Below are 23262 nucleotides of genomic sequence, written 5' to 3' on the forward strand. Positions count from 1 at the left end.
TGTTTGGTGCTGTTTGGATCGAGCAATGGCAAATTCTGAATGGTTAGCCCTCTTTCCTTCTGCACAAGTTGAATTTTTACCTTTTGAAGCGTCGGATCATTGGCCGTTGGTAGCTAGTATCTGTCCACTGGTAAATCAACGACCAAATACTTTTCAGTATGATAGTCGACTGTTTCAAAGACAAGGGTTCAGAGATACGATTATTGAAGCATGGAAGTCAGACGACGTTTCTTCTAATTTATGTGATAAAATCAAAAACAGTCGCAAACATATGGCGAAGTGGAAAAAGGAACACAGATTGAATGCTTCAGTGAGGATTGGTATATTGAAAAGAGATTTGGATCATGCACTCACAGTGGGTTGTTCTACACAAGATATTCACAGAATCAAATCCGACCTGAACTTAGCCTATCAAGAAGAAGAACAGTATTGGCGACTTAAAAGCAGGAACACATGGATGACATCTGGAGACCGAAATACCAAATTCTTCTATGCTGTTTCTAAACAGAGAACTGCAAGTAACAGGGTGATGTCAATTGAGGATGACAATGGATTAGTCTATAGAGGTGACGAGGAGATTGGGCATGTTGCAGAGAACTATTTTACTGGATTATTTCGCTCAACAAGAGATGTTAATGAGGATTACACAGATGTTTTTGCTGGCTTCAATACAAAAATAGATGAAGATATTAATGAGGATTACACAGATGTTTCAGAAAATGGTAACAGAGGAAGAAATACAAAAGGCAGTTTTTGATATTGGACCACATAAAGCACCAGGACTGGATGGTATTTCAGCAGCCTTCTATCAACAGTTTTGGGAAGATATTAAAGGCGATGTCATCACAGAGATAAAGCACTTCTTTGAAGATGGATCTATGCGAGGTACGATAAATCACACGAATCTCTGTCTAATACCAAAAATAGATGTCCCACAATCTATGAGTGATTTTAGGCCTATTGCACTCTGCAATATCAGCTATAAAATTATCTCCAAGATATTGGTAAATAGATTAAAAGGACACTTGGATTCTATCATCTCTGAAACACAAGCTGCATTTATTCCTGGGAGGAATATTATGGACAATGTGATCATTGCTCATGAAATGATACATTCATTGAAGAAACGGAAGAGATGGGCAAACTCATACATGACAGTGAAGACTGATATATCGAAAGCTTACAATCGCATGGAATGGCAGTTTATTCGTGATACTCTCAGCATATGGGATTTGGTCATATATTGATTAATTGGTTAATGCAGTGTGTTGAAACAGTTCAGTTTTCAGTTTTGATCAATGGCTCACCGAAAGGTTTGATCAAACCAGCAAGGGGAATAAGACAAGGTGACCCTCTGTCACCGTATATTTTCATCTTGTGTGCAGAGGTCTTAACACATCTATTACAGAAAGCTGATCGAGAAAATACGTTAAAGGGTATGAAGATAAGCACACCAGGACCAACTCTCAACCATTTGTTGTTTGCGGATGATGCATTATTCTTTTGTCATGCTCACCCAAAATCCTGTTTGACAATTATGAAGATACTCTCGGACTATGAACGTGTATCAGGTCAAGCGGTTAACCTCAACAAGTCAGCAATCACATTTGGCTCAAGAGTAAAAGATCATGTCAAAACTAGGCTACGACGCTTGCTAAATATACACAATGATGGAGGTTGTGGAAAATATTTAGGTCTGTCAAAACAAGTCGGGAGAAAAAAAAAGATGTGTTCAATTACGTTGTAGAGCAAGTCAAACAGAGAACCAAGGGATGGTCGAATCGATATTTATCACAAGCAGGAAAGGAAAACGTTCTTAAAACAGTGGCAATAGCTATGCCAGTTTATACCATGAATGTCTTCAAACTACCAAAAGGAACTTGTGAAGAAATTAGCAGTGCTATAGCAAAGTTTTGGTGGAGTAAAAAACATGGTCAGAGATCTACACATTGGTTCTCTTGGGATAGGATGAGTCTGTCTAAAAAAGATGGAGGGCTTGGATTCAGGGACTTAGAGAGATTTAATCTAGCATTGTTGGGTAAACAAGTATTGCGAATCATTCAAGCTCCACACAGTCTACTGAGTAGATTCTTAAAAGCAAGGTATTTCCTGGATACAAACATCTTTAATGCGGGTAATGGAAACAAGCCATCATTTATTTGGAAGTCATTTTTAGAAGGTCGGGATTTGATAAAAAATGGTATGAGAGTACTGATAGGGGATGGTGTGACTACTAACATATGGTATGACCCGTGGTTATTAACGAATCCGCCAAGACCACCGCGACAGAGAGAAGGCACTATCACAACTTTGAGGACAGTTAATGAGCTCTTTCTTGATGGATTTCCCTACCGATGGAACATAAATTTATTACAGGAATTGTTTGTTGAAGAGGATGTTCATCGGATTATTGAGATAAAACTAAGTCCATCAATGCAATCAGATCTTCTAGGATGGCATTACAATGACTCTGGAATCTACACAGTTAAATCAGGCTATTGGTTATCTGGTCATCTTCGCGGAAACCATGGAGTACGACCAATACCAGGATTACAGCAACATAAGAATGCTATTTGGAAACTACACACAGCCCCTAAACTGCAACACTTCTTCTGGAGGATGGTTTCAAGAGCATTACCAACAGGTTCGGAATTGTTATATCGCAGAATAACAAACACAAGTCTTTGCAAAAGATGTCAACAGGAGATTGAAACCCCAGAGCACATATTCTTTAACTGTCAACACGCGCAAGAGATTTGGAGACGGCACAATGCTCTCAACCAAGTTTTGTATTCCCCGACAGCAACGTTTGACTCAAAATTTCAGGCAATTCTTGATTGGCACAATGATATTAATCTCTGTCCTTTGGAAAGACATATACCATTATGGATCTTATGGAGATTGTGGAAGAGCAGAAACATACTTGTTTCCAAGATAAGCAAAACACATGGCAAGAGGACTTGAGTTTCGCTGTTGCTGATGCAAAAGAATGGACAACTACTTGGTCAGAGGAAATCGAAAAAAGACGACGTCAACAAGCAAATCAAAGCAGAAGAATTACTCGATCACAATGGAGAAAACCTCCCAGAGGAATGATTAAAATGCAACTATGATGGAACATACAATCAACAAGGTAATGAAGGACAATCAGCCTGGATTGCAAGAGATGATCAAGGTTTTTTCTTATTAGCAGGGCAAATGAAGAGACCTCCAGTTACTAATGTGTTGGAAGCGGAGCTTCAAAGTCTGATTGCAGCCATGTAACAGATGTGGATACGGGGATATCGACATGTCATATTTGAAGGGGATAATCAACAAGTCAAGGAATTGGCGAATTGCACCACAAAAATTTTTCGAGTGCATAATAGGATAAGAGAAATTCAATATTGGAAGCATAAGTTTCAAGAAGTACATTTTCAATGGACAAGCAGGAATAACAACATGACAGCGGATCGATTGGCAAAAGAATTCATAAACAATAATGTATTTTATGTTCCTCATTATTTTGTTCCTTCTTGTATTGTAAACATCCTCCATGAGGATCACATTATATCTTAATAAAGTTCAAGCTGTTAAAAAAAAATAAGTAAAATTAATAATATTATACTGTTATTATTTAACTTTTTCCAGCAAATTTTATTGTATTAGTTTCCGTTTAAGAAAAAGAAAAAAATTTAGCTGAAGTGTTTTTTTTTTTTTCTCGTTTAGTTATAGAGGAATTGGGCTGTTTAACCCAAAAAAATACTATAATTTAAAAACTAACTATACTAACCATGTATCCACTATATTCTCTATATTTTATGTATTAATGACATGATTTACCCTCTATGATCCAATCTCCAGCCACCACCACCATTCATTCACCACCATTCCTACCACCCTTCTACCACCTCTGACCACCGCTCATCCCACCACCTCCCCCGGACCACCGCCGGACCTCCGCCAGACCACCGCCAGACCACCACCGGACCACCGCCGGACTACCGCCAGACCGCCACCGGACCACCGTCGGCACCACCTCCACCTCTTAATCACTATCCCCTAGGGTTCTTAATATATTATCCCTTAGGGTTTAGTTTTCCCTTAAACCACCACCGCCGACCACCAGCTTCCGGTCGCCACCACCACCGGCCGCCTCCATCTCCGGCCATCGGACCACCGCCAGACCGCCTCCATCTCCGGCGACCATCTCCGGCAAGCATCTCCGGAGAGAATCTCCGGTGACCACCTCCGTCCACCTCCTCCGATCGCCGGCCTCCGGCCACCGTCTCCAACCAAGAGCCACCATGCTCTCCACCACCTGCAAACACTAAAATGGTAATTTTGTTATACCCCATCTTAATCTCCATATTTTTTCAAATATGGTGTTATTTTATACTATGGTTTTTTTGTTTTGGTTATTAGGCAAATTCACCTTTAGTTATAAAACAATTCCGTTTGAAAAAAGAAAAAGACGCACAAGTCCATTTGTCAAAATATCATTGGATATTATATAATATAAATTACCCAAGAAAACAAATTTTAGCCAAATTGATTTCTCTAACCGCTCGCTCTGATGGGATCTCCGATTTCTAGAGCCTGATCGATCCAAATCGGAGACGGTTCTGTTGTTCTTCGCCGTGAGTCTTGTTTCTTCGTAGACGGTGGTGCTTCGCCGATTCGCGCCGCGAGATTCTTGTTTCTTTGACGGCGGTGGTGCTTCGCCGCGAGTCTTGCTTCTTCTAAGACGATTCTGTGTCGTGTAGAGACTCCAGTGTTTCTTCTTCGCCGAGTCTTACTTTTCCAAAGAAGGTGCGTTTTGACTCGCCAGATCTCTCTAATTCGAATCAAAATCTTTCAGAAAGATAGATACTTAACATTTGAAAATGAAATATATTGTGAGATTTTCTGATTTTTATGCAAATTGTTAGAATACTTGTTGAAGATCTTCAGATTAGTTTTTGATTTAGTCGGATGATGCCAAAGCTCTTGTCTCTGATATTTTCCTGTGGAATCGTTTTGAGATTTTGTTCTGAGTCATGAAGGCTTTTTGGTTTTAGGCAAATAGGTTATAGATACTTTGAAGAAGATTCAATGTGTGTGTGTGTTACTTCATTGTTGAAGTTTCTTTAGGTGAAAAGCCTTCTTGAGTCAATAGTATTAGATGGTTTTTATTTTATTAGTTATGAAACTTATTTGGCACTTAGCTTTTGTCTTCGATTTGTATAGTTTCATTTTGAAGATTGAAATAGCAGCAATGGACACTGAGATTCAACAGTTTGTGAGGGTTAATTGTCGGCTATCGGTTCCACGACTGAACCATCTGATCAATCTTATCAATGAATGGTCGAGGGCAAGTCTTCATTACGATAATGAAGTGATTGAGAATCGTGTATATTACTGGGTTCCGGGTTCTGTTGGAGTTGAAGTGGCTGGTGGTGGCGGTGGTGGTGCTGGTGGCTTTGGCGGAAATAATCAACAAGCCTTGTCCAAGGCCTAGATGGGAATGATCATCAAGCTGTCCAAGGTGAAGCTGTTGAAGTTTCGGGTAGTAAAGAAGGTGGAGCTGTTGAAGTTTCAGGTAGTAAAGAAGTTGAAGCTGCTGTAGCTGTTGATGAAGATCATGAAGCTGGACATGACCATCAGAGCAAGAGAAAGGGAATGAGGGAACATCAGAAGGAGAAGAAGAAGAAAGTCTGCACATGATAAGAGGAAGTAGTATTGTAGTTGGGAGTGTAGAAGAATGAAGAATCCATTGAATTCATTTTACCGTATGTAAAAAAAGTCGAGAGGCAGACAAATATGTTCTTGTTTTTTTCATAATTCCATATTCAAAGTAAAGAACATATAGTAGATCTTGATCTAGCTTCAAGGGTCTGTACATTTTACATTTCAATCAAAAATAATGGCATCTAGGTCTTCAGTTAACAATAGAATCCTCTAAATTGGTATTTTAAGCTTCAGCTCAGCAAAAGTGCAGTGCTTTGCATTTCTCATCATTAACATCCAATATGTTACATCGTGTCTTATGTTTTCCTGGTTCTTCTAAGAGGATTCAATTATAGAGGTGAGTATTACTCCAATGGTCCTCTATTCTCACCTCTAAAATAGAATAGAGATTGCTATTTTTTCCTCTATTTATAGAGGAACCCTATTTTTTTTAACAAAGGTTTCCTCTATAAATAGAGGAATCTCTATTTTAGAGGTGAGAATAGAGGACCATTAGAGTAAAACTCACCTCTATTATATAATTCCTCTATTATAGAGGAAAAAATAGGGAAAACCATTGGAGATGGTCTAAGAAGAGTACTTCCTGATTTTTCCTTTATGCTTGTTGGATACGCATAGGTCAAAGTTATGACCACAACCATTTGCTAGTTGGTCATTAGTAGTTTAAAACATGAAAAGTGACAGAGTTAAACAAGTGATAAGAACCAGACACAATGATTTACATGTGACCATTTAGAAACTCTAACCAAAATACCAACAAACCACCTCCAAGATAAGAATCAATTGTTACATTATGAAGAATCAAACTGGTTTTTGTATATAGATCAAACATCATTAAACAAGAGTGTATTATGATCACAGTTCTTATTCTGCATGCATATCCATTGAAGAATCAATAGAACCTGGAGAGTTAGATCCCCTGTTCAGTTCACTGCTTCTGGCTCCGCCAGATGTGTAGCCTCCCTGCGGAATTTGGTAGTTCTGAAGACTACGCCGTATTGGGCTTGAAAGGGCGTTTGAGAAAACCGAGTTCTTGGCCTGGTTCTCGCATTGCTCAGACCGAACCACTGGAGCAGCTAATGGGCAAGAGGTTCCTGAAGAGGCCATGAGCCCAGAATGTGTGATATGCATTGTTGGCTGCGGTGGCGGTGCTCTTGGGGACATTGGGGGCTCCTCTGTGCAGCATTCGAGCTCACTCTGCATTGGGGAAACCAGAAACTCAATCAAGAACAGGAAACAAAATTTGCCAGAATTTCAGATTAGAGTAGATAAATAAATAAGAGTCATATGAACCTGAATATAATTAACTATATCCATAGGTGTCACTCTTGACCCTGCTTCTTGTTGTCTCCATATCCATTGGTACAGTTTTTCCTGAAATAGGGAAGATAAAGGAGGACACTCACGTAAGCGTCTATTGTTCCCAATTTGGAGCGGCCAGAGAGCTCCTTTAGCTTGGGTTAAGGGTGCATATAACTTATATAAAGCACAATGGCTTTGTTAAGGCTGAAAGGAAGCTAAAGAGACTTAGAGAATCCAAAAGAAGAACACAAAGAAGCAATCAAAAACACTGGTTTACAAAATCTGAATCATTCTTGTTTAACGATATAGCTACATAAAACATAACACCTAGAAACCATGGAAACTAGAAAGAAAGATGCATTGACTTCATTGGCAATTGAATGAACACAGAGACACTTCAACAAAACAGAGAAAAAGGACAAATCTTTATGTACTAACACAGGTCCAGAAGAAGAAAAGATGAAATCAAGAATCTTTTCCCCAAGTGTTCCAATTGAACTCAAGAAGTCATAAGAAAATGAACAAGAAACACCAAAAGCAGAACGCAACACATAGGGTTACATCGAACACCAAACAGATTAGGTAGAAATGATGAAATTAACCAATCGAATCAAATTGGATTGTACCCTAATAGATAAAAATCAAAACTTGGAACAGGGGAACACAGTCACACACACAGAGAGAGAAAGAGAGTAAAAGGGGTTAAAAGAATCATCAACATACCAGACCATGGCGTTCACCGGCTTGAAAAGATAGTTTCTGGTGATTCATAGACTGAGTATAAAGCTGAGATAAAGAGTTCGCGGCGGTGCGAAACGAAGCGTAAACAGTCCGATCTACCTCATCGAGGCTCGTCGCTGTAGATTTTCTCTTCTTCCCCATCTCTTTCGAATTGGGTTGTCGCCTATTAATATAAAATTTACACAGCCGCCACGATTCCGTCGGCGATGATGACGGATTCGTCGATTCGTCTCTCTAAAAGACGATCGGAGATTGATTGGATTATGAAAAAGAGGAATTGGGCAAGAGAGAAGATACTTTCTCACTTTATACGAAACGGCGAGAGACTCAAACAAACAAGGTTTGGTTTTTTTTTTTTTTTTTAGATTACTTTTTCTTTGTTTTTGGATTTTTTCTTTTGTTAAAATATCTTTTCATTAAAGTTTATATCAAAAATTTGTTTACCAATTTTGAGTTAATAACAAAAGAAATATATATTTAACAGAGGTGGTAAAAGAAAAAAAAAAAAAAAAAAAAAAAGAAAAGGAGTAGAGAGATAGAAGAGGAGAATTTACAAACCTGTAAAATGGTAGATACTAAGACGTTTATAAATCTATACTTAAATATATACTTTTCTGAATAAATGTTATACATATCTTTAAAACCTAGTTTTTTTTTTTTTGTAATACTGACAAAACAAATTTTAAGGAATGTGTTACTAAATGAATATTTTATACGATTGTTTCAAGTCATGTTAAAAAAACCTAAAACAGTTAAAATGGACTTCTCATAATTAATTTGCAAAGATTTTTTTTGAAATATAGCCGTTTTACTATATGAAATTTATTAGACGATCCTGTAAACTAAAATTTTTAGAGTAGATAATGTTTAGGGAGTGCCTTGTTAAATTATCAATTGGATCTGTCTGAATTCTGAAATAATTGGGATGCTAAAAATAGGCTGCCTCTCCAAAGAAGAGATGGTGAAAACTAAAAGAAATTACTACAATTTAGCAAGGTAAAGATTTTTATTGGTTAAAACCTACCCAAAAAAAAAAGAGATTCCTACTAATTATTATAATTAAGCATTATTTTCATATAATGTTTATTGATGATTATCTTTGAAGAACTTCAACTTTTCTTTTTTTTTTTGTCAATCATTGGGTCACAACAGGCCGACCCATTAGTCTAATCCCTACATTCATAGGGAACGGGACTCGATCCCTAGTGTGATGGTGCCTTGTGCATTAAGGACTTACCTTTGGCCACTGCACTAAGGTCACTTCACAACTTCAACCTTATATACAACTTTTCTTATCTAAAAATATATAGCTTTTTTTTTTGTTAAATGAGATCCCTTTAGAAATGAGACCCAAAACTACTATTCCATCAAAAAAAGGGTTCTGCTTCTCCCTCAAATCCTAGATCTACAGCGCCGCCGCCGCCTGCTTCTGTTTGCCTCTCCACCGCCCTAGGCTTTTGATGGCGGTGTGAGAGGGTTTTGCTTTCTTCTTTTGCTTTGTCGTTCTAGTCATAGTAGTAGGTGACCCGCTCTCTTCCTCTCCGGCGTGCTAAGAAGCAGTCCAACTGTTGCGTCGTGACAGTGTGGCAGATGACAAGATCTCCGCTCGCCTTCCTCTCCGGAGACTGGTAGTGGTTCGAAGCTGCTCTGGGCGCCCTTCCTTGCAGTTTCGGGGAGTCAGATCTGAGTTTTGGATCGAGACCTTCCTTCTGTTTCCTCTACCCTTCCACCGGAGATGCTAGCTGTTCGGAGGTTTATGGTCGAGTCGGGTCTTAGAGTCTACCGGTTGATCGGGAGGCTTCAGGGTGTATCGGTGGCCGAGATTTGCGGACACCCACAAAGCCGACGTTTTCTTGAGAGTCTCCTCAACTTCTGGTGTCATTCCAGCTAAGAAGCGAGACAACAAGACAGCTGCGATGTGGCCAATCCGGATATGCACCGTGAGGTGATGATATGCTAATTTGTGCTTCAATCCCTTACCTTGAGACGATTAGCATTCTGGTTTTTTGTGTGATTAGTTTGGAAAAGTTTTAGCTCTTGCTGGTTGTGTCTCGTGTCTCTTGGTCGGGTCAGTCGGATGTATTGTTCGTTTTAGGTTTAGGGCCGGAACAATGAAAGCCGAGAATTCCAACTCTTCTGATGATGCGCCTCTGGGTGTTGATGCTATTGGGACAAATTCTACACGTTGATCATGAGGTTCTATAGCTTGGATTTGCTTTGCTCTTTAGTATTGGATTTGGTCTTCTCTGTGTTAGTATTTGTTTTCGTGTCATTGGGTTAATTTATGTGGTTTAAGAGATGATTTCACTCTGAGTTGTGGTGTGTTATCTATCTCGTTGTGGTTAAAAAATGCAATGTTTCTCGGTTATGTAACGTTGGATCCGCCTAGTGATACAGGGTGATACTAGATCGATCAATTGCATTTCGTCCAAGTCTTTAGAAGGGAATGTTATGTACCTTGATTTGGTTGTATCATTTTGGTTAATGAAAAGTTGATGTTGAGTCAAAAAAAAAAAAAAAGCTACTATTCCATCAAATTCCTTTTGAGAACTGGTCCTTACAGTCATAATGTAAGGCCATCTAAGAGGTTATTTGTCAATTGTCATATGCCAAGATAGTGTATTGACAACAGATGCACTTAAGTGGCATTTGCTGCCCAACTGATGAGCAAACTATGGGCCTGACTGGTTCAAACGCTGCGTTTGCGGTTGCGGGAGATTACGGTAGCGGATGATTGCGGTTTCAAGCGTTATTTAGCGTTTGAATGACTGGTTTAGTGTTTTAAAATGAGTGCATTTGCGGGAGTTTTACGACTGGTTTGACCAGCGGGTGCAATAGCGGTTAAAACATAATAAATGTAAAATATAATTATATAAATATTTAAAAACACCAAAATTTTTATTAAACTTGATTTATAATTAAAATTAGTTAAAAAATACTAAAATAATTATTCAGAAAAACAAATAAATTTCATATTGAAAATACTTATTACTTTATGCATTTGGCTTTTTACCAAATATTTAATTAAGTAATTTGATAAATGACAAAACATATGTTTTAGATCGTAGATCTTTTTTCTTAATCTCACACACTCAATAAGTTATGTGGGGAAGTAGTTGCGTCGGTAGGAATGATCAAACGAGAGTTGAAAAGAGTCGCTGGTGATTTGTTATTATACTTTTCACAAATAATCTTATTTTCTTAAATTTCTAATGAAACGTTATATTTATTTAGATTTTTTTGAACTTACATGCGATGTGCCATTAAATTTACATTAACTTTTGTGGGTTATTATTAATTGAAATCTTATTTTCTTTCAATTGTTTATTTTTTAATATTCTTCATCGTATTCGTACTTCATTTTCTCCCATCCTTAATGAATAAAATAGTTAGGTAAAAAATATATTAAAAAAAGATTTCATTATCATTGATTTGTTTCATGTTTTAAAAAAAAAAAAATTCAACCGCAATCGCCCGCAACCGCAAACGCTTGCTGGAAGCAGCTTTTGGAATTCAGTGGTTTGAAGCGGTTGGAAGCGATTTGGAGCAATTGCGAGCGGTTTGTGTGATTGGTACCAATCGCTAGCAACCGCTACCTCCCACAAACACCAATCAACACCTAAGTTGTCACCTTTTCTCCTCCTATTTTCTGACCTTTTTTTTTTTTTTGGCAAAATCCTCTTATTTTCTGACAGTATCTGTTTTTCTTTAGCCAAATTTCTATGCTTTCATCTTTTTTTTTTTTTTTTTTTTTAAATGTAATGTTAAATTATATTCAAAAGAAATAAAACGTTGTTACAACTAGTGCTTCAAGAGTTTGAAAGTTTTTCTAAGTGATGTTTACAAAATATGATAGAGAGTAGGAAGAAAATCTCTCATGATCGAGTGCTCAGCCACAGTAACAAGCCGTTGGCGTAACGACGATCCCCCACCCGCTGAATAGCTATGAATTGATTTCGGATTTGTTGGTCTAAACGCCGCACCAGTTGTCCTGCAGGAAGCGGGTGCTCACCATGTCGTCGTCCATTACGTTCACACCAGATGGAGTGGACGGCCAGTTGGAAGAGATATCTAGTGAGAAAGCCGTGTAGACGATTCTGCTGAAGTGCTGAGGTTTGATTTAGTATTGTTTGCCAAGTCTCAGAGTACGTATCCTTGAAAACCTCTTTGGCCAGAGCTGCCCAGACCGCGGAAGAGTAACTACAAGAGAAAAAGAGGTGGTCTCTCGTTTCTAAGCAGGTCAAACACAGAGAGCAGCTGCGTGAATCTCCTCTGTTCCATCGAAGCATATTTATCTATGCTTTCATCTTACCTTCAAACTAATTTTTTTCGTAGTTTCTCATTTCTTTACTTCTCCTTGTTTCTTGTTTATCATACTCGGTTTGTTAATCTCTGAGGTTGGTTTAATTTCTCAATTCTCATCAACTTCAAAAACGACATTGGATGATCATCACTAATCACATTAGATATGTGAGTCTTTCTTTCTTATTGATTTAGTTTTTGGTTCAGCTTGCTTGAATTTTAAAACAAAATCGATTTTGAATCTATTTTTAGTTTAAACCGGTATTATTTAATTCTGAAATTAAAACAGGTTTGACCTTGGTTTATCTTGACCCTGACCATCGATTTTGGTCCAAGTAGATAACTTTGGTTAATAAATGAAGTTAACGTTGATTGAATCCGGTTTGATTTCTAAACTCTACGTACAGTTCATATCGAAATCAAATAATTGAATGGGCCAGTCCAATATTAAGCAGCCTTCTTGTCAAATTTGAATTAAAACTGCAAAGAAGCTGATCTATATGCATCCATCCAAAATACGATGTTTTGGTTGCAACTGAAACTGCATCCAAATATTGCATTCATAAGTACTAAATTGGACAAACGAACAACATGACATCTAGTACATTTGCATTTATATGTTGCATCCGTAATCCTACTCGGAACAACCGGGGCCTATATGTAAGTAACTGATCATATTGCAAAATACGTGAGGCTCAAACAAAAATACGTTTAGTTATCCTTATCTAGAGTTGGCATCAACGAAAAGTTAGAATCTATAGATTAGTATTATGTATTATGACTTGGTGGATGGCTCTTTTGACCTCAGCAATGCTTGCTTTCTTCCCTCTTACTTTTGCCCTTATCTCCGCCTCGAAATCACCTTCGTTCACCGCGGTATGAACCGAAGTAGTCTCTATACCAAGGTCATGAAGAACCTGAAGAATGTCAAGCAACAAACCATCTCGGTACTCACATCTCATCTCTAACAAAACATCACTCTCTATGATGGAAACCTCCACCTCCTCCAATGTTTTTCTCTTACTAGTACGTGTCCGCTTATGTTGTTTCTCATGATGAGTAGTCTCAAGCTCATGGACCCTCTTTCGAAGATGATTTACGTACTCGATGGTGTCTCCAAGGATAGATACTTTATCCATCTTTGTCAAAAATGGAACCATTGATCTCAACGTTAGGAATTTCTCGTTCAACTTCTCTCTCCTTCGTCGCTCAGCCACTACGTGGTTCAGGTCTTCCCGCGGTAGACTCTTATCTTTAGTGTTGTAGGAACTCTCAAGATCATGTGTTTGAGCATCCATTGCGACTCCACTCGCTGATGGTCTGACATTCTCAACCCTCCACGTGGAAAAAGATGATTGGACGTAAGAAGATGTGGTAACTGATTCTGAAAGAAGACTCGTGGGATGCGACATGAGAAGTGTTGTTACTGTCTGAGAGTAAATTCCACCTTCCTCCATTAAGTTCATCATGTCCATGTTTGTATCTATATAACATACAAATGACAAGAGTGTTAGATACAGCAAAGAATACAAATATATAAGTAGCTGAACTGCTTAAAGTATATATATATACCTAACGTGTGGGTTGATTCTATATGAAGATCAGAGCGTAGATTTTGATTGGAGACGTCGTCATCATCAGGAGAGCCAAGCCTCATCTCCTCTGACATTGTCATCTCTTCTTCTACTTCTTCTTCTTCTTCTTCTTCAACTTCTTCATGCACTTCGTAGGTGGAGTGTTCAGAAAGAGCAGGCTTTGGGATCGAATTAGAGTAGCCAATGAAGAAACTCTTTATTAGCTCAACAAACTCTACATCTTCTTTTACCTTCACACACAAATATAACAAATTAAATCATGCATCCATGATCCACCAACCTTAACTATCCCTTCCATATTTTAACATCATTATCTCTAGCTAGGCTTTTTAAAACAAAACTTATGCACAATTTTAAGATTATTATTATATATATGTTACCCCATATGTAATTATAATATAGGCTATTTTTACATTTTTTTATATTTCATTAACAAGGGAATAATAAACAGAGAGGTACATAAACACTATTATACCTTCTTCGTTGTGCCAAGTTCCACAACACCATTAAGCATGGGAATGCAAACCACTGTCTGCGTTTTTTCGAATTACAATTTTTCATCAGAATACAAAATAAATGTGTAAATGATACTAAAATGAGTTAAATAATAAAGAAAACTTTAACCTGAATTTTGGCACTCTTAAGTATTATATTGACCGACGTAAAAGGAGCATCCCAAAAACAACAAGAAAAAAAAAATAATTAATTTGAGATAATCTATAAAGGTGTATTATTAGATATATAGGTATAGTCGTATAAAAAGTAGATAGATCAGCGTTAGTGTACACATAACACATAAATAGGTAAATAATAGAAATGCAAATAGTATAGTTGTTGAATGGATAAAAATAAAATTTGTTTACCTTAGCGAGAATAGCCCTAGAAAAACTTTTACTGTCAACCTCATTTGCACCACTTAGCCATACATGCTTCCTCCTCGCATACGCTTTTCCTGGTATCCTACAAAAATTACTACTTCCCACATTTATATTTTTACTACATAGAGGAAAGCATTAAGTATACCCATAACTAACCCATTTTGTTATGCATTTATGTAATATCTGTTCATGCTTCTACTTTAGATAATCAATCACACCAAACAATTAGAATCTCAACGGTCCCAATTATGTTCATCAAAATGGAGTGTGTGTGTGTACGTTTGACGTTTTCATTAACTCACATTCCTTTTCTTATTCAAGTAACTCAACCTCCTCAGTTTCTCTTTAATGTCAACACAACATTTTGTGATCGCATTTAACACACAATACTATTTTTGTCTTCACTTACAGAAGATAAATAGTGACCAAAGTAAGAAACTTGAGTAGAGAGAAAGTTATGTACCCTGAAGGAGGAGAGAAAGAGAAAGAGACACACATTAGATAAAACCATTCAGTCTCCGTCAAATCCTCCGGCGACAGTGCGGTGCATGCTCTCGCTTCCGACGTTGACTCTCCCGCTAAAAGCGTCTGGTAAAGCTCCCTCAGCTGTTGGCTCCTCTCTAGTGCAGCCTCTTCTGCCGTCACCTCCGCTGGTTGAGTTGTCTTTCTCGTCTTTATTGCACCGTTATAGTATCCATTCCCCCACACCAATACCCTAAAAATATTGTTTTGTTACATATTGAAATATACATATTATGGTTATGTTGTGAGAGATGGTGAAATAAATAAGAAAACGAACCGTTGTTGAGGACAAAATTGCCAGAACAGACTATAAGTCCACTCCACAGATTGAACCGCTTCCTTAAGCAGCCCTTGAAGCTCCCTTTTCTCAGCTCCGGCAGATTTCTCTGTCGGAATAATACTTGATCCATCCATCAATTCCCGGAGATGAAAACTTGTGTTAGACCTCTCTCTTTGATAAACAGAGTAAAATATAATAATTTATAACTTTGAAGGGTTGTTAAAATATAAGAAGAAGATATATATATATATATATATATATATATATATATATATACTTTCATAAGCTATTTCGATTGATGGTGATTTAAAATGGTATGGGACCACAGATTTTGCAATTATGCATGTATACATGCGATCTTAATGTTTTTGCGACAGTTGACGTAAGTAGAGTTGTGTAATTTAGTTCAATATATTCCATGTATATATATGAATGCATGACCAAAACTTGAAAGATGTATTAAAAATTGACTTTTGAGTTTTCTGACTGGTTGGTTCACCAGACGTTGGATAAGAAAGTAGTATAAAATACAAGTGAAATAATGAAAGGAGATATGTATTTTTGTATATGTGTCGTCCACTAATTGGACAAATCAAAATTGCAGAATGGATATTTATTATTATGTTATTTAAATGTTTTTGTTCAGAAAGGCATAACATATTGTAGTAGATAAAATAGCTAACTGACAAACAATAGAAAACAGACGTTGTTTTGACTTGTGTTACTGCTACAAGAAGCAAATAAATTATATTTCGTCTTTTACCTTTTTTTTTTCTTTTATTATTTAGCAAAATTATGTATGGATAAAAATGTTCAAATTCGAGAATTATTGGAGGAACATTATTATTCTCTTTATAATGATCAAAATAGACCTTAGCAATATGAGGAATGGTAGAATTGTTGACCTGACCGGTAAGTAAAGAATGAAGAAAATGGTTTGGTGTATTAAAGGAGAAGAATGAGATGTTTTACACAATATTTTGAGTTCCTAATTTAAAATTGATGTTAATTTGCTAGCCAAGTAGGTAGCCACTATGGTTTCCAATTAAATAATGTCTTATAAAATCGTATTTTGAAATATAGATAAGATAATTATAGATAGAAACTGATACGTACACATGTGAGTACGACATACAGTCGGGTAATCGTATGGATATGAGGAGTGTAGACCTGGTTAATTAGACAAACCCGACATTGAATGTTTCTTGGCTTGTTTTGTCAACAAAAATAAATGTTAATTGCTTGGATTTTGCTTCTGTGCTCTGTTTATTACCTTTTTTTTCTACTTCTGAATTAGTCTTTCCCAGAAATTATGTATCTCTGACGGCCACGTGAAGTGATATATTGTTGCTTCTGTATTATTATTTTTTTTTTAAACGTGTGTTGTTAACTTATTTCTTACTGAAAATGATGATTCAAATAGCAAGAAAAAAAAACAATATGCTTTAGTATAGAAATGAGAGATTCACAAAAAAAGATGATTTAGTACATAAACGAGAGATTGGTCACAAATGTTACCTAGCTAAAACCCAAGTTCTTCTATTCCTCAAGTGACAAGTCGTACCAATTATAACAATCTGAATTTTATATACTGTGTTCTTTGAAACTGACATTAGCCGAAAGTATTTTAGCAAGCATTTTTTGTTGGAATACAATATTTGCAACTATATCAAACTTGGAAGACCCGGGTTTATGATGAGAGTGAACTATTTTGAAAAGTGGACCACATAGTTGAAGAAAAATAATGGATCATTGTAGAGATATTAACCAAAAGTTCACTTTCGGCCGTCTACTGTGTTTTGCTTAATATTTATTATATAAAGACCAGGTCCAAACCGGTTGGTAGAACTTGTGAACCCATGATGTGGTACGGTTCAGGATCCACTGCAAAAGTCATCCCGTAGCAACCCGTAAGTAACTACTAGTCACCTATATATGCATGATACTGCCTAGCGGAGAAGCAGCGCCATGCGTATTTCACTCACAAGCTAGTGGAAGTTACTTGATCATCCGGGTGTGGTGCCTCCTCAAGGCAACCACGAGAACCACTTTTCACTCTATCTATCTTCATAGTTCATATACATAGCTTCATTACACCTCTTAGACCATCATCTAGTTATATTCGATTGTTTCTTCCCTCTAAATAACATATATTTTTGGTTAAACGAAAACTTCACTGAAATTCTCAGTTAACCAAAATAAAATTTAACATTTTGCCAATCGGTACAAGATCTATAACCAAAATCTCGGTTCGGTTCTTAAGTCTATTGTATTTTGTGGGATAAACAAAAAAAAAAATAAACAGAGGAAGAAAGCAAATCAAAACAAGAGTCTTACGTCACTCTCTTAAGATCAGTCACCACCAATCCAATTCAAAAAACTTTCACCTCCGAGTCTGTTTAGCCGGCAACAGAGAGTCTCTTTCTTCACCGTCGTGTCTTCTTCCTCTCCAGAGGTACTTCCTTGCCGGGTTTTATCAAATTAATCAATTCAAATCACCAAGGTTATCTTCTCCGATCTGTCCCCGACGATCACTTGTTTTTTTCTATTTTTCATCTTGATCCGAGTTGAGCAGAACTAAGCAGTCTTTTTTTCATGATTTACGAGATCATCGAAATGGCACAGTTTTCGAATTTATGGCATTAAGAATATTTTTAATTCGATTTTGGTTCTGTGTAGAATGTGAGATTGAAGAAGGTGAAGTTAAACAATGGCTCCAGTGAAAAAAGCTGATAAGAAAGCAACACTAGATGCTGCTGCTTGGATCTTCAATGTTGTTACTTCTGTTGGTATCATCATTGTTAATAAAGCTTTAATGGCTACTTATGGTTTTAGCTTTGGTAATTTATTTCTACAATACCCTCTTTATGATCTCATTCATTGTATATCCAAAGCTTGCTCTTTTTCACTAATCATGTGTGTACATTTTGATTTTCAATGCAGCAACAACTTTAACTGGTTTACATTTCGCCACTACGACGTTGATGACACTTGTTTTAAGATGTTTAGGATATATTCAGCCTTCCCATCTTCCATTTTCAGAGCTTCTTAAGTTTATTCTCTTTGCAAATTTTTCCATTGTTGGCATGAATGTTAGTCTTATGTGGAACTCTGTTGGGTTTTATCAGGTAAGTTGTGTTCGCAAAACCTATGCTTGACGATTCGATGTTGTTGATTTTTTAATGGTGTTATCTCTTCTCTTTTGGTTTGTCAGATTGCAAAGCTCAGTATGATTCCTGTGTCATGCTTGTTGGAAGTAGTATTTGATAAGATTCGTTACTCGAGAGATACAAAACTTAGCATAGGACTTGTTCTTGTTGGTGTTGGTGTTTGCACTGTTACTGATGTTAGTGTTAACACCAAAGGTTTCGTTGCTGCTTTTGTTGCTGTTTGGAGTACTGCTTTGCAACAATACGTAAGCTCTTTGATATTTTATTACATAGCTTTCAACTTTAGACTAAGATTTTGACACGAAATTTCTCTCTTCTTTTTCTATTGCAGTATGTACATTATCTACAGCGAAAGTACTCGCTTAGCTCATTCAACCTACTGGGTCATACTGCTCCAGCCCAGGCTGCAACGTTGTTGATAGTCGGTCCATTTCTCGACTATTGGTTGACAGACAAACGAGTTGACATGTACGATTACAACTTTGTCTCTGTGGTAAGTGCTTGAAAACACTCATATCATACTAAAAAATTATTTCTTTAGTCCTCTTTGAAAATATATTCTCAGTTGCTCATGTGACGTCGTATGACCAATTATGTCCAATACTTGAAGTCATAGTGAGACTGGTAAGGTGACTATAGCCTTATTTCGGTTATGACCCTTAATCAAATGAGTCTAAAATTGCTTTTGTGATAGTATTTCAGTTGGCCTCTTTTTATCTATAGTATGAATTGTTCTTTTGTACATAAAATAACTTGGTCATGATTCTGCAGATGTTTATAACCCTCTCGTGCACAATAGCGATTGGGACAAACCTAAGCCAGTTCATCTGCATCGGGAGATTCACAGCGGTGTCGTTCCAAGTCCTGGGCCATATGAAGACAATCTTGGTGCTGGTAATGGGCTTCTTCTTCTTTGACAGAGATGGTCTAAACCTGCATGTCATTCTTGGCATGATTATTGCAGTACTAGGAATGATCTGGTACGGTAATGCCTCGTCCAAACCAGGCGGCAAGGAGAGGAAGAACTATTCTCTTCCAACAACCCGACAACAGAAACATGGTGCAGCTTCGGATTCTGATGAACTCCAAAGTAAAGTTTAGCCAGTAGTAAAATGATCAGTAAGGTCAGTTTCACACACGTAGCTTTTATATCTCTCAGTTTGAGTTATTCTTTCGTAGCTGAATTATGTAATCCTGTAGAGCTCCTCATTTTTTTGCCTGGGTACACCAATTTACCACATTTCTTTCATACGATGTACCAACTGACTCTGTCGTGAGATAAACTTTATATAAGATTGATGTATGTTAATCTTCTGATATTTGTAAATACCGAAGTACATAATAGAATTGTTTTCTTTCGATTTTAAGACCTTGAGAATCCGCTTAGTCATGTCTTGCTGTCACAAAAGACAATACAAAGAGTAAGCTGGAAAATGTAAACAAATACTATTCATGGCACTGGAGTATCAAGGATAAAAACAGAAGAATGTGATCACAAAAAAAGCCCAAAATACGTCACACAAGAAGGTCCTAGTACGAAAAAAAAAAGAGGTCCTTTATGAAGCATCCAAAACAGTAATAAGTAGCAACACTAGCTCGCTTAACGCTTCTTTGACACACCAACTGTCTTTCCTCTGCGACCAGTAGTCTTGGTGTGTTGTCCTCTAACACGGAGACCCCAGTAATGCCTCAGACCACGGTGGTTTCTGTCAATTTGTCAAAACCATGGAAGAATCATTATCACCATGTTTATTACAACAAATTGAACAAGGATCAGAATCATCTCTTAGTTTTCTATTTACCTGATCTTCTTGAGACGTTCAAGATCATCCCTAAGCTTCATGTCCAATGCATTGGAGACGACTTGGGAATACTTGCCATCTTTGTAATCCTTCTGCCTGTTCAAAAACCAGTCTGGTATCTTGAACTGACGTGGGTTAGCAACAATGTTCATGAGCGTATCAATCTCGGCAGCAGATAACTCACCAGCCCTGTCAAAATATACATCAAATCAGACAACCATCTCCACAAATTAGCCCAAAAAAACACGATTTGCATTGCAGACTAAACAACAAAATGCTCCCAAAACCTAGAAAGCATAAATCTTTTAGATCAACCAAAAGAACTATACTAAACCTCCCAACAAGCTTTGCTATTCTAATTACTACTTTCCCATATAAGAGAGAGAACTTGAAACTGTACTCATATAAACATTAATCTCCAATCACAACAAAGATATGATCTAGACCTACAAGAATCTATATTAAGATGTCCGAATCCATATTCAGTACCGCAAGCTAAAGAAAAGGGTCAAACCTTTTGTTCATGTCGACATCAGCCTTCTTGCAGACAATGTTGGCCAATCGCCTCCCAATACCTTTGATAGAGGTAAGGGCAAACATAATCTTTTGCTTACCATCAACATTGGTGTTCAACACACGAAGAATGTGCTGAAACTCCTCATTTGCAACCAGAGACTACACAAACATAACACAATCCAATTAACCCATCAGCAAATTTCACATAAACTAACTTTCAAGAACATAAAAAACTCCAAATTTCAAGAAATTAACACAACCTAAGATTGACTAAGCTCCTCTATACATCACAAAGAAAAAAAAACACGAACTTTGTAAATCAGATAGAAAGATAACATAGGAACTCTAGATTCCAGAAACTAACACAACCTAACACCTGTTCAATAAGTGGATTCGAACAAACTAGACGAATCTAAAAGCCAGATTTTTTTTTATGGCAGATCGATGGAATCGAGATTGTGGTTGGTAAAGAACATTTCGGAAGAGGAAAATGAGAAACTTGAAAACCCTAATTACCATTTTGATTAGCAGAGATGAGGTTAGTGAGAAGAAGAAGCCGTCTTCAAGGAGTAAACGAACGATCTCTAGGGAGAGTGAAGAACACAAAAGAGGTCTGCTAGGGTTTTCCCAATGATTTATATATGTGATACATTCGTAGGGTTATCATAATCCTCAAATATTCAAAGACCATTGTACCCTTCATTATAAAATATTTATAAAAAAATGTTGTTAACAGTAAATTATTTATTACTCTTTGTTAGTTTTTGAATTATTTTTTACTTGTTAAAAGCGTTTTTTTTAATAGAACAGTAATGAAAATAACCCAATATGAGAATTATTAGCCAGAGAAGCGTGCCACTGCCATGTAGAGACTGCTAATCTAGAGAAATTAGAAATGAGGATTTCCACATCATCCCAGCTGTGACTAAATTCTTTGCTTGTGATTTGTATGTGGAGACATCAAATCGAACACAGTTCAAAAAATTATTTTCCAAATCTTGACTGGCCTCTATACTATTACTACTCATTCTTTTTTTTTTAAATCATAGAAGAAAAATGTTCCTCTTCAAAGAAACAGATTTCCTCTTCAAAGAAACAGATAAAAAAAAAATTATATTTATAAAAAGAAAAAATTCATGCACAAATCTATAGTTTAAAAAAAATGGTTATGTTAAACTTATGTATGTTCAGTGGCGGACCCACGTTATAGATGGTGGTGGCAAGTGCCACCAGTAACTTTGGAATATAAAAAAAAATTTACACTAAACAAAGTTATTTAAGTGGCAAAGTGGTTTAGATTTGCATTAAAAACCCTTGAGGTAAGGTGTTCGAATCCCTTGTACGACGAACTGCCCTCACTAATATTTTATGCTGGTTCCGCCCCTGCGTATGTTCAAACTCATCTTCATAAGTTGATATTATTTGAACTTCATAGTAAATATCCAATATTTAAAAACTACATCCCCAACTAGTATTTTAAACAACTCGTTTACATCCAAGATCAAGTTCAAAATCATCTTCGTCTGTTTCATGATTATATCATTAGTGTTTAAATAAATAAGTCATATCAAATACAAGTATAAATAGTCTTTCTATCTTCTTATTTTGTACATAGAGAACATTCTAATAGAGGGCAGAAGATATAGCATAGCACAATATTAATTCTCGACTGATTGAAAGCTAAAGGTAAAAAAAAAACACATACACACTACTATATAGCATGGGCAATATTTTTAATGATTTGATGTGTTTGGTTTTGTTTATGTATATATATGTTCTATAGAAGTTTGGATTATGGCAAATTTCCAAGAGAACAGTGGATCACGTCGCGGAGGTCATACTCATATATATATATATATATATGGAGAAAAATGATGCCAATTTATACATTTACAAATTTTTAGTACTAATTTTTTACCTATACTCAAATAAAATTCAAACTTTATATCCAATCAAAAAAATAGTGATGATTTCAAAGACAACAACAACAAATATGAGTCCGCATGTTTAATGAGGTGGCATCGTATATCAAATCCTGAAAATTTGTTTTTAAAAAATGTAAGACCATAGATTCGAGCTTGGTCCAAAAAGTTTTAAACAATGCTATAATCATTTGATCCCACAGCTTTATTCGAAATATTGCAGAACTTTGATGATTATAACTATGTCCAACCGCGAGAATCTCCCTCCTCTTTGTCTTCCTTTCTTTCTTCGCATCGTCAATGGCTGCTCCGCCGTAGTTCCTTCGGGAAAATGGATATTTCCGACCTGTACAAACTCTCAGTGCTAATTTCTACTTATACTCAAATAAAATTTAAATTTATACACAATCAAAAAAATAAGTGCTGATTTCAAAGTCAACAACAACAAATATTAGTCAAAATCTGACTCAGATGATACATGTTTAATGATCCTGTAATTTTGGCTCCTCTTCGTCTTCCTTTC

General features: G+C 36.6%; 3 protein-coding genes and 2 pseudogenes across 6 annotated transcripts; 2 read left to right on the top strand and 3 right to left on the bottom strand.

Annotated features, from left to right (window-relative positions):
• The first annotated feature begins 4654 nt into the window (after window positions 1-4654).
• LOC104721620 (uncharacterized) lies at window positions 4655-5910 on the top strand (annotated as a pseudogene). Its single transcript, XR_757052.3, has 2 exons — window positions 4655-4791; window positions 5209-5910. The product of XR_757052.3 is annotated as an uncharacterized LOC104721620 (transcript).
• Window positions 5911-6426: 516 nt separating this feature from the next.
• On the bottom strand, window positions 6427-8277 carry LOC104721627 (uncharacterized). Its single transcript, XM_010439660.2, has 3 exons — window positions 7735-8277; window positions 7003-7083; window positions 6427-6906 (listed from the first exon to the last, which is right to left on the bottom strand). The coding sequence occupies exons 1-3, from the start codon at window positions 7891-7893 to the stop codon at window positions 6574-6576; spliced, it is 573 nt and encodes a 190-aa protein (XP_010437962.1). The 5' UTR covers window positions 7894-8277; the 3' UTR covers window positions 6427-6573.
• A 4319-nt stretch (window positions 8278-12596) lies between these two features.
• LOC104721634 (transcription factor TT8-like) lies at window positions 12597-15549 on the bottom strand (annotated as a pseudogene). The gene is made up of 7 exons (XR_015578475.1): window positions 15327-15549; window positions 14991-15242; window positions 14513-14609; window positions 14274-14288; window positions 14125-14181; window positions 13627-13879; window positions 12597-13537 (listed from the first exon to the last, which is right to left on the bottom strand). The product of XR_015578475.1 is annotated as a transcription factor TT8-like (transcript).
• Window positions 15550-17144: 1595 nt separating this feature from the next.
• LOC104721655 (UDP-rhamnose/UDP-galactose transporter 5) lies at window positions 17145-19811 on the top strand. 2 transcript variants are annotated; one of them, XM_010439691.3, is made up of 6 exons: window positions 17145-17784; window positions 18009-18169; window positions 18273-18457; window positions 18544-18744; window positions 18831-18992; window positions 19271-19811. In XM_010439691.3, exons 2-6 carry the CDS (start codon window positions 18040-18042, stop codon window positions 19598-19600), a joined length of 1008 nt encoding a protein of 335 aa, XP_010437993.1. In that variant the 5' UTR covers window positions 17145-17784; window positions 18009-18039; the 3' UTR covers window positions 19601-19811. The 2 variants fall into 2 exon arrangements, with proteins under 2 accessions (XP_010437993.1, XP_010438001.1); XM_010439699.3 differs by having other exon boundaries at window positions 17599-17832.
• A 110-nt stretch (window positions 19812-19921) lies between these two features.
• Window positions 19922-21499, bottom strand: LOC104721644 (small ribosomal subunit protein uS13z/uS13y/uS13x). The gene is made up of 4 exons (XM_010439682.3): window positions 21334-21499; window positions 20816-20976; window positions 20302-20490; window positions 19922-20205 (listed from the first exon to the last, which is right to left on the bottom strand). Exons 1-4 carry the CDS (start codon window positions 21334-21336, stop codon window positions 20100-20102), a joined length of 459 nt encoding a protein of 152 aa, XP_010437984.1. The 5' UTR covers window positions 21337-21499; the 3' UTR covers window positions 19922-20099.
• Window positions 21500-23262: the final 1763 nt, after the last annotated feature.

The sequence above is a fragment of the Camelina sativa genome, chromosome 2 (genome assembly GCF_030686135.1).
Source record: "Camelina sativa cultivar CO46 ecotype springtype chromosome 2, ASM3068613v1".
Classification (NCBI taxonomy): Eukaryota; Viridiplantae; Streptophyta; class Magnoliopsida; order Brassicales; family Brassicaceae; genus Camelina; species Camelina sativa.